Source organism: Eucyclogobius newberryi, unplaced genomic scaffold (genome assembly GCF_026437365.1).
Source record: "Eucyclogobius newberryi isolate DKJ021-1_F unplaced genomic scaffold, fEucNew1.0.hap1 SCAF_16, whole genome shotgun sequence".
Taxonomy (NCBI): domain Eukaryota; kingdom Metazoa; phylum Chordata; class Actinopteri; order Gobiiformes; family Gobiidae; genus Eucyclogobius; species Eucyclogobius newberryi.
Genome location: NW_027315790.1, coordinates 19,732,576 through 19,744,053, shown reverse-complemented (window position 1 = coordinate 19,744,053; position 11,478 = coordinate 19,732,576). Strand labels below are relative to the sequence as shown.

The 11,478-nt window shown below is 38.6% G+C and overlaps 1 protein-coding gene across 1 annotated transcript in view; it reads left to right on the top strand.

The window, feature by feature from the left end:
• sh3bp5lb (SH3-binding domain protein 5-like, b) overlaps window positions 1-11,478 on the top strand; it is a 31,551-nt gene that overhangs the window by 1,633 nt on the left and 18,440 nt on the right. The window contains exons 2-4 of the mRNA XM_072447813.1: window positions 459-521; window positions 1,549-1,677; window positions 9,318-9,479. Of these exons, the coding sequence (XP_072303914.1) occupies window positions 459-521; window positions 1,549-1,677; window positions 9,318-9,479 (354 nt within the window). The remainder of the gene's footprint in view (window positions 1-458; window positions 522-1,548; window positions 1,678-9,317; window positions 9,480-11,478) is intronic.

Genomic DNA, 11,478 nt, shown 5'->3' with positions numbered 1-11,478 from the left:
GCTAGTGACAGTTACTTTTTAACCACAATTTTATATTAGTCTTGTACAAAACTTCATTAATTCAACAGTTTTAAGCGGAATTGAATGTTTAATTGAAATAGAACTTTAAACAATTACCAGTAAAAGTACGCATTTACAAATTCTACTCAAAAAAGTACAATTATTTGTCAGGTGCAACAGGGAAAAAAATACTACATGAGGGTTTGTAATTATTTCTGAATTTCTATTAATGGTCACAACTCGGACCTAAACCACCATTAATCTACAAATTACCTGTATTATAACATGAAAATGCCACTCAGGGGAAAGTTATTCATATATTTAATTTACTATTCATGTATTTTTCATGAGAATCTTTTGAATACGGGGTTTAAAATAAGACTATGGGGTCCCCAGTGGGTTTGGAGAACTACTGTTATTCTCTGCCCACACATAAATAAAACAATTGTGTTTTGTAGGAGGAGCTGGAGCACCTGAACCAGGCCAGTGAGGAGATCAACAAACTGGAGCTGCAGCTGGATGTGAGTAACGTTACCGCTCTGATTATCATCTCGTCTGTTTTAGCTGGATCACTTTCTATCGGGGCAAATCTCTGTGGTAACATATCTTGAACTCACAACCTGCTTTGGCCCAATGTAAGTTCCCGAATAAGAGAATCCAGCTGCTGTGAGCTGAGCGAGCGAAAGAGCCCTGCAGAGCCCTGCAGAGCCTGCAGAGCCTGCAGAGCCTGCAGAGCCTGCAGAGCCCTGCAAGAATAGTAACATGTTAAACTACAAGAATAAAGAAAAGAGTTCACAGTTCTCAATGATCGTGAATAATTGTTAAATCGTGATGTTTTTCCCTACTTCCTACACTCCCTACATTCTGATTTAAGGTACACACAAACTATACCTATAGTTAAGACAGTAGGCCTATATAGTGTATGATTTAAATAAATGTTAAAGGGCACATGGTCTTACATTTTTCTGGCTAAGGTCTTAAAAAGTCTGAAAATTTCACAGTTGTGCAGGAATCCCGAATTCACTTATATAAATTAATTTAAATGGCCAGGTATAAAAGATTTTCACATTCAGGTTTACCGTACTTATTTAGAGTATAGATTTAACTGAAATATTGTTGCATCTAAAATGGTTACAAATGTAATTTGGAAGTTTGTACAATTGTATTGTGACCTGAATAATCACCATTATCGATTAAACAAATCAATATTTTTTTTTCGTCATATATATATATATATATATATATATATATATATATATATATATATATATATATATATATATAATGCTTCGTAGTATGGTTTATCCAGAGAACGCTCATGTCTGGGTTGGTCCAAGGGAAAAACAAGATGTGTATCTAGGATATGTAGTACAAGCAACAAGTACAAGTATTGTCAACTTAGTGTTTAAATATTACTTAGTCACTATTCTGTTATTGTACAATTTAATAAAGATTATGTATTCATTGTTGATTATTATGTTTATTTAATTGTTTAAATGACATTGATTGTATTTTTTTCTTTTACTATATTGTGCTATTGTGATGCAGGACGCCCGCTCGAGCTACAGAAGGATCCTCACAGATTCAGCCCGGAAGCTGAACGCCCTGGGCTCTTCGCTCGGAGCCTGCATCGAGAAAGCACGGCCCTATTACGAGGCCCGCAGACTGGCCAAGGAGGTCTGGCACTTCTTTTGTGTTAAACACTCAAAAAAAATGCTATTTTGACTGTTAATATACTGTTGCAATCAAAAGTATTTGAACACAAGTATTCAGAAAACGCAGCTTGTATATGAAGGTGGAACCTATCTGACCCTGTGTAAGAAATTAATTGCACCTTTGGATTGGCCCTGGGGCCTCATTCATAAAGCCCGGTACACACAAAACGAAGCCCAAAATGTGCGTATGCAGAGTGGGATCTATATACTTGATGTGAAAATGTGCAGACTTCCATGCAAGCTGTGCAAAGTTTGGGAAGAGGTGAAATAGTGACACACATGGCAGGATTGCCAAATGGACCATTAAGAAAAAAGTTAATTCAGCAAAACCAACAGTGAAATGTGTTTTACAATCTTTGTGAGGGTACGCACAATCAAATGGGCGACAGACCCTTCACGAGGAACGTGCACGTGCACCATCATGCAGGCGCATGCACATGCATGCTCACTTATCTGACGCACGGGGCTCTCGAGGTTGACGCTCCTCATCTGACATTTCATGTCAAACAAGGATTTCACTTAGTGTCCTTAAGAACTGTTGTTCAGCCTGGCGGTTTACGGCTACGTTATTATGACAGATTACTGATAGAGGAGAGAAGTCTTGTTTCCATTGACCATTAAATTGCGCATGGGTCCCGAGTTTTTGTTTATTGTTTTGAATACGCTGCTACAGGCCACGCCCTCAGATGAGCAGCGCCTTGTGAAGGTTTCTGTTTAAAGTACAGTTTCCCCAGTTCCGTTTCACTGGCCAAACCCAGGCTAGTTTTCCACCAGGAGAAAGAGCCTGGTAGACAAAGTCAAGTAGGCAACAAGATCTTTAAAAGAAACACATATTACCAGCCGCTCATTCAGAACAACATCAAAAGACCTGCAGGTCTCACTGGCCTCCAATTAAGGGCAGTGTTCATAGCTCAAGCATAAGAAAGTCACTGGGACCCATGGGAAAATTCCAAGATGAAAACCACTGCTGACATTTGTCAAGAAACATCTTGATGATCCACAGGGATTATTCTGTGAACTGATGAGACCAAAGGTGAACTTCAAGCCTACACTTAGACCCGGTGGTAGCAGTGTGATGGTTTTGGCTCTGGTTCTTGTTCTTGTTTTAACTCAAGCTCAGGCACTCTTAGGTACAGCTTCTGGACAAGACTTTGAGATGCTGTGGTTTGACCCAGATCATTCTCATGTACTTTCATATACATCTGTTAAAACAATTATGAAAAAAGAGTAGTCCAAATGACTCCACTGTGACGCTGACACATCACCAGTTATCGAAAGCATTTGGTGTCAGTTATTGGAAAGTGTTTTAGGTTCAAGGTGCAACTACCTTTTCACACAGAGTCAGATAGATTTTGATTTATTTTCCCCATAATAAATCAAATGATCATCTAAGTAATTTGTATTTTTGTGGTTTGATGATTTGAAATATTTAAGAGAGATAAATAGCAAAACATTCTAAAATTAGGAACTGATCACTTTTTCTTCAAACTCTACTATTGCCTTAAATATATTATCACTTTTCCCATTTAGTTATAATTTAGATTTTTAAATCATGTATTTAAACTGTATATGTTAGTTAACATAAAATAGTTAAATGGGAAAAATATGACAAAATATGTTTTTCTTTCCTAACATAATGTTGATGTCGAATCAATCAGAATATTTTTATTATCTATGAATCTTTTTAGTTTATTCTTAAAGGATTCAATATTTTACACATGAATTCATTGTGAATGCAAAAAAAGTAGGAGCCTGATTTAGTGCTAACGTCACAACAAATAAAATGTTAGAATACACAACACCGATGTATGTAAAGTATACACTCAAATAAGGAAGAGATTCAGTGTTATGTGGAACATGTTTTCTTGCTGTCCATGGTGCTGATGTCAAAACCTGTGAATTTATGTATCACGCCTATTTTCTCTCTGTGTTGACTGCCTGTCCGTTTAAAGATTTAATTTTATATTTGGGAGCTTGATGGCAAAGTGGTTAGCAGTTTGCATTCTTGCTTAACACCAAGAAGAAGAAGAGGACCCTTCTGTCTGGAGTTTTTATGTTGTCCATGGGTTTCCCCTGTTTGCTATTGCATATGCATAGACCCTTCCAGTTGTTTGTAAAAATATGAAAAACCAGAGCTGTTTATTTGCAAAAACTAGCTTTGATTTTGAAAAGAGATAAGCGTTAATAATACAACTACGGTACACATTTTTTGAAAAGTAAGCTTGAATCAAGTCAGAGTCCTGTAAGTGTCACTGTCCAGGGTGCTGATCCATGATGGACCTGTCAGTGTCAAGGGTGCTGCTCTTAGTGTGAGAGTTGTAAACGTGATGGACCTGTCAGTGTTGCTGTCCAAGGTGCTGATCTTAGTGTGAGCATTTCAAACATGATGGACCTGTCAGTGTTGCTGTCCAAGGTGCAGTTTTTAGTGTGAGAGCTGTATGGCCCTGTCAGTGTCGCTGTCCAGGGTGCTGATCCCAGACTGTTATATATGAAAGTGCATTGGAGGGGATACATGACTGATCTTCACGAGTCACAGGGGGTACACCAAAAAATAATTTTGGGAACCACTAATACACATCTAGAGGGGTTCCATTCCCTGTTGCACCTGACAATTTTATCCGCAGCAACATTGAATAATTGGTAAAATGCAAAAGAAAAACGGTCCTCATTCATGAATGTTTTCTTAGATAATGTTTGTAAAATTAATTTAATAAAATTCCTTCTTAAATGAGTGTTGTACCAAATTCACCACTGGTACAGCTGGTTGTTGTAAACTCTGGTGCATTGTTTTGGAGGAGTGGATTTTCTAATTGTGGTGTGTCTTTCAACGTTGGACTATGAGACTGTAATAAAACTTTGATGATGATTAATGAGGCCCATTGTCTCTTCGGGGAAAGAGGCGCTGTCCAAGGTGCTGGTCTCGTCTTCATTTAAAGGCGCAATGGATGATTTTTGGGCCCAAATCTGAGTCTCATTTTCTCGTGGCGTGGACTGCCGATTAGTCCTGCCACGTATCAATCATAGAACACACCTACTGTTCACCTGCAGCCTTGTTCTGGCTCGTCCCCAGGAGAGCAGCACGTTTCCGCGTGTCTAAGCGCATGGTTCTATTATAATATAGTTCCCTCAGTGTACGGGACAAAATTAAGACAGAGAAAGACAGTTCGAGCTGGCTCAGAAGAGACGGAAATCTACAGAAGATGAGAGATGCGATGCGATCCGTTGCGTTAATAAACAAACGCACGTGTGTTTTTTGTGTGTCCGCACTTCCGCTTGAGTTCTCAAATCGGCGAAAAATCGTCCATTACGCCTTTAAGTATGGGCAAGTGTGGCTTCTCTTAATGACTTTCAAAAGCAACCCATTAGTGCAGAGAGTTAAAATGTTGCTCCCTGTGTGTTGTAATGACCAGACTAAATGAGGCTGACCACTGCACATCTCTGCAGCATTTTGATTATGAAGAGGACACTCAGAGTGGCCATTTACCACCTGTGTACGACATTAGTAAAGGCCAGCACATCAGGAGAAGGCAACATTCATTATACCACACAGGCAGCGCTACATACTACACCCCTCACCGTGCCCTGCTGTTGTCTTTGTTGTTCAGTCTGATTTACACTTATTTATTAAATTGTTTTGTATTGTTAGAGGTGGGCAAACTATTTTCTACAAGAAAACAATCACATCGTTGAAGGTCTCGTCAGAACAAAGAACACTGTTGAAAAGCTGCAAGAGTTTATAAACATTAGAGACAAAACAAGTTCTTGTGCCACAAGATCTCACAAGATACAATTGTCACAAGATCTTGTGACATTTTGTTTCCATTTATATTGGTCCAAAAAAAAGGGTTAAACGCTGAAGTTACACTTTGGAAATTCCGTAGTTCCAAAAAACAGTGCTACGATGGCAGCAAAAATAAAGATTAGTAATTGTGAAGTCAAAATTGTAAACTGAACTGATAATTTCTTTAGTGTAAATTATGTCAAGCTTTTGTCTTGTTCTCGTGTACCCAATTTTGTGGTGATATTGTAATTGGGTTTTCATTTTAAAGTTCATTGATTACTTTTTTATCAATTTAGAATGTGTGGCTGCATATGGTATATTCAATTATTATAATCAACCTAATGCTTAATGTTGAAGGTAAATGAAGGTAAATCAGAATCGTGCAGTGCCCTCAATGACATGCCATAACCAAGTGGCTGGCATAGTGAACGTTAACATCTGTGCAGAGTATGGACTGAAAACCCAAGGTCTAAGTGGGAAACACCCCCAAAGCTTGGTGGTCACATCAAACCTATAGTAGAAGGTGATGAGTTGCCCAGCCAGTTTCCGGTAATATGCTGCTTGGAGGGCTCTGGGCTTGTAGTTGTTGAGAACCCGGAGCCCACTCCACACAGAGGTGGGGTTGTTGGAAAACTGCTGCTTCAGACGCCAATTATACTGTGATCTACCTCCCTGTCCCCTGTACTGAAGGGTGGAAGAACAAGCGGACACACAAAAACAAAACACAATATAACAAATACAGACAAAACAAAGTGCACCAAAACACCAGGGCAGCCATCTGCAGAGCCATAATGGACGTCAAGGCATTTAAAGACACGTTTAACACATTTCTATTGCATTTACATAATATTGTTTATATGTAAAGACATAACGTATATGCAAAGGTATACTTTTAGTGCATTTTATTGGCACATTTAAGATTTATGTAGTTGTTATTTTGTGATAAATAATGTATTGTTTGTCTCAGTTTTGGGAAGAGGAATACATCACTAATAGTATGCAAGTTTCCTATATCTGTTATCCATAAATTGTTTTTTTACTTTATTCAGTCTGGCCTGAGTAGCTTGAGAATCGAATTGAAAGTGAGATGATATTTCCATCAAGTTTGAAATCAGTTTTGGTAAAGTTAAACCCTTCTGTAGTTACCCACACCACCACCGAAATATATTTTTTCATGTTTTAGTTTCATTTGGATTTGCTTGTATTGACATCACTTGACTTCACAAAATTATACAATTTATTACACAGAATAGCCATCTCTTTAGTCATGTCTTTGTTGTGTCTAAAAGAATAAGTGGGAACACAAGTGCTGCTAAATGACAGACAGTCATATTTAATCAACTCATTTTGGAAAATGTCATGTGTCTAAAGAGTGCCCGGAGAGGAGCACAGACTTAATGAAGAGCAATAGAACCAGTAATGGAATGGTAATCTGTTCAGACTGTTAGATGGAGTCGTGTGGGATTATAGAAATGTAAACAAAGTCATCAGAGAAAACAGCTCTTGGGTAAATATGTTAGCAAAATACTGTAAATGTTGAATTGTCCCAAAGACAAAAATCTAAGGCACTTTGTTAGGTAATAAAATGATAAAGCTTTTATTACAGTCTGGCTATTGACATAAAATACAAACATGTTCATACCCTGAGGGAATCTGAATAGACAGAGCTTTTTTCCCATGACAATTGAAGTGCTTTGACTGTGAAACTGGAGTTAATGTTTTGGTCAGTATTTGAGAGATTTTGTCTGAATTAATCAGAATCAGAATGACATTTATTCATCCCAAAGGAAAAATTAGTCTTGCTACATACATATAACCAACCAGCAGAAGAAAGAGAAGTTATCCAAAAAATAATAAAATATAAATAAATTAAATACCAATATCAAAAGAACAGAAGTAAATTCTCAGAAGTATAGAGGATGTATAGCAGGGGTCACCAACCTTTATAGGGTCGAGGGCTACTTCATGAGCATGGACTTGGTTGAAGCCTACCTGCTTGATTAACCTAAATGGGCACTTAATTCCATTCATAACAAAATCACATAACTAGCACTAACTCATGAGTCAACTAATTGTCAAAATACAAGTATAAGAAAAATATAGTCTTCATTGGAATTTGAGGATCAGTTGCTCCTCCTGTGGCTCTGTTTAGTCCTGGTTCAGTCCTGTGTGAGTCCTGGTTTGGGTTGGACCTGGTTCAGTCCTGTGTGAGTCCTGGTTTGGGTTGGACCTGGTTCAGTCCTGTGTGAGTCCTGGTTTGGGTTGGACCTGGTTCAGTCCTGTGTGAGTCCTGGTTTGGGTTTGACCTGGTTCAGTCTCGTGTGAGTCCTGGTTTGGGTTGGACCTGGTTCAGTCTTGTGTGAGTCCTTATTTGGATTAGACCTGGTTCAGTCTTGTGTGAGTCCTTGTTTGGATTAGACCTGGTTCAGTCTTGTGTGAGTCCTTGTTTGGATTAGACCTGGTTCAGTCTTGTGTGAGTCCTTGTTTGGATTAGACCTGGTTCAGTCTTGTGTGAGTCCTTGTTTGGATTAGACCTGGTTCAGTCCTGTGTGAGTCCTTGTTTGGGTTAGACCTGGTTCAGTCCTATGTGAGTCCTTGTTTGGATTAGACCTGGTTCAGTCCTGTGTGAGTCCTTGTTTGGGTTAGACCTGGTTCAGTCCTATGTGAGTCCTTGTTTGGGTTAGACCTGGTTCAGTCCTATGTGAGTCCTTGTTTGGGTTAGACCTGGTTCAGTCCTATGTGAGTCCTGGTTTGGGTTAGACCTGGTTCAGTCCTGTGTGTGTATTTAAAACATCTTTTAAAAATAATTTACAGGTATGAAATCACTTTTGTCTTTTTTAAGATAATGATGAATACTAAATTATGTATAATCACTGTAATTCTTGTTGACTGTGGTAAAATGGAGCAAAGGGTTGTATATTTCCCCTCATTTTTACTTACATTTGCCCATTAGATCAGGTTAAACCCACAGACGGCCTTGGAAACATCCTGCGCAGTACTGGGTGTAATATAATGAACATGTTACACAATGCGGCAATCACTATTATGTACAGTCACAATATTAAACCGAGCTTGGAATTATCTGAGCGTGTGTGGATCATGTTATATAAACATTCGTTATTCTCTCTTATGTGAAATAATCGCTGTAGACCACTATATCATTTCATTATTTAGGATCCTTTTCTCTAGCTCCTTCTCCAGAGCTCAAAATGCTAAATGCTTCCATTGGTGTTTAAGAGTTTTAAACAAAAATCCATACATAATAATTGATACTAAAACTATGAAAACTAGATATTAATTTGAAGTATCAATACTGAAGAAAATCCCAAAAAGAGGGCAAAATTACACTTTTCCTGAATATTGAGAATAAACTTGTGGTTGTGTCAAGACCATATGACAAAATACAAAAAAAGCTGTTTTTGTCATCATAAGGATATTAAAATATTTTAGTATAGCGCAGCGTTAATTGCTTTTACTTTGCGTACAGATTTGTTGTGGTAAATGTAAAAATGCTAAAATGTGCCTGTAAATATCATGGTTGTGGTTCAAGTAAGGTACAAAAATGCAGAAATATTATATATATTATTTTCATCGACATGCAGCCTATTTAATACATCTTTTTATTATAAACTCTCCTGTAGTTAAAATATTTGAGAATTGTTATATTCCTCACCTGTAAATAGAACCGTGAAACCCATACACACCCTTTAGCTTGTCAGCACACTTTCATAACCCTGCAGACTAAATAGGGTAGTCCCTCCCAACCGTGTATCCCTTGTCTGTCTTTATCCTGGCATTGAGTGATTGTATTTGTGTTCCAGGCTCAGCAGGAGACCCAGAAGGCTGCCCTGCGGTACGAGCGAGCCGTGTCGATGCACTCTGCAGCCAGGGAGATGGTGTATGTGGCTGAACAGGGGTTGCTGGCCGACAGGAACACCTTGGACCCCACCTGGCAGGAGATGCTCAACCACGCCACCGCCAAGGTACTCCCACAGGCCCCCAATAAGACAAAACATTGGCGTGTAAAATAGGCTTCCCTGTATCAGTTTTGTTCAAATGGATTGTTTTTTGGGTACACTTACTTACATATGACTAGCTGCTAATTCGCTAAATGAATACCTCAATGGTATTTATTTGGCAATTTACTAACACTTTCCTTTAATGTGTGTTTTTTCCCCCGCTTATTATGATTACAAGGACATTTTTGCACATGAATTATGATGCTAAGGCGCTTGTCTTCTCATGCTCTCCCGGAGCCGCTCCGTCACAGACTCACGCAGGATTTGGACAAAAAATTGCTCCACGCACTCTTATCTTTTGACTTAATACCGTTTTTTAAATGCTATTTTGCCTTGTCGGCGGTACTTTATAAAAAAAAAAAATTATAATAATTTATTTTATTTATATTGTAGAAATCAATAATCTAAATGCAGCGGATCCGTGAACCAAGTAATAAAATAACTGTGGCCTAAGGGTGTTGTTAAGGGCCACATTATATTTAGTTTTTATTGAGTCTATTAGTACAAAAATGTCCTAACATCATACTAATGAGCAGTAATAAGAAGTGTATTGTTGGAAAATTCATTCTGTCTTCTTTTTTAAATTGAATTTCACTTTTCCTCTGATAAGACAGTGGTATACAAGCTATTTCAGTGTAGGACTTCCGCCTTCATCAGAGTGACGTCTTATGTTGTGACGTGTTCTTTATCAGATGTTATTCCCAGGCGTGGTCAGTCTGACAGCTCTGTCCCTGTGTGGTGGTCTCTAGAGAAGTGAGTCCCATTAGTAAATGACTGATGAATCGTACACCCTGCTTCCTGATTTCAATAGCTTCTCACATCCATCCATCTTTTGATAAATACAACATGCGGAATTTAGGAAAAACAATGTCTCAAACAATTCCGACGCCTGGAGAAGAGGAAGAGAACCCAAGCGTGCCATAGAAATCACCTACAATTCCGCCTGAGGTGCAGGGACAAACGCGTAACACCAAAGAGCCTGAGGATAAATAATCCAATCTGCACAAACCAAAAGATGGAATTGGAGAAAAAGCATTACAAAGTACAGAGCAGGACGTTATCTGTATATTTTCTAACCACTCCAGCCACATACAGGATGACTCAAACATGCCTAAATCTCTCAAAACCTGGTATTTGATGAGGGGAAACTGTTTTTTGTCTCATTTAACCCACAATAACAGCCTTTATCAACACTCCTCTGTGAACCAAAATATTTACAGGCTGAATTCAGCTAACCTTTAAATTCTGATTAAGCTCGCTCAACTCGGTGTACAAAATAAAGTCGTCAGCTGAGGACAAGGACAGACTTTTCTTTGCTGAATAATTGCAGAGTGTTGGAGAGGAGGCGTCTTCTTGAAAGCGCGCAGCCTGTTTCTTTGCTAAACTTCAAAGGTTGCCGTGCTGCTGGTGCTGGTGCGGCGGCGGTGGAGGTGATTGATGGTGTCTGCAGAGTTCAGCTGGAGCCACGTTCATGTGCGGATCAAAGCCACTACATCATCCAACCTCCGTTTTCTAGTCATACACTGTCAGACGTTTAGCAAAGATTTACTATTCTGCAGCTGTTCGGTCTGGCCATACAGAGGGCCCACATCATGCATTAAACTTATAAACTACTATTGTACAGGTTAAAAGAAGACATGTTTTGCTTTTGTAATCACACATCACTATAACTGCATTATTCATGTTAAAGGAGACATTTTATTTTCAGGTGCTTTTCAGGTATAACAGCAACATAAGTAGACCATCAGTTTACTTTTTTTTTTTTTCATTTAAAACAGCAATCTAAAATGGCTAAATAGTAGAAGCAGGTCCATGGACTTCCTGTTCAAAACTGCAGAAAGTCCCGCCTCTTCATAGTGACATTTCACCATAACGAACAGTGGATTGTCATTTACATGAAAAGTGGATATGTGACCTTTTAGAAAACTCCAGGTATCACCAAGAGTGTTCATTAATTTTGTCA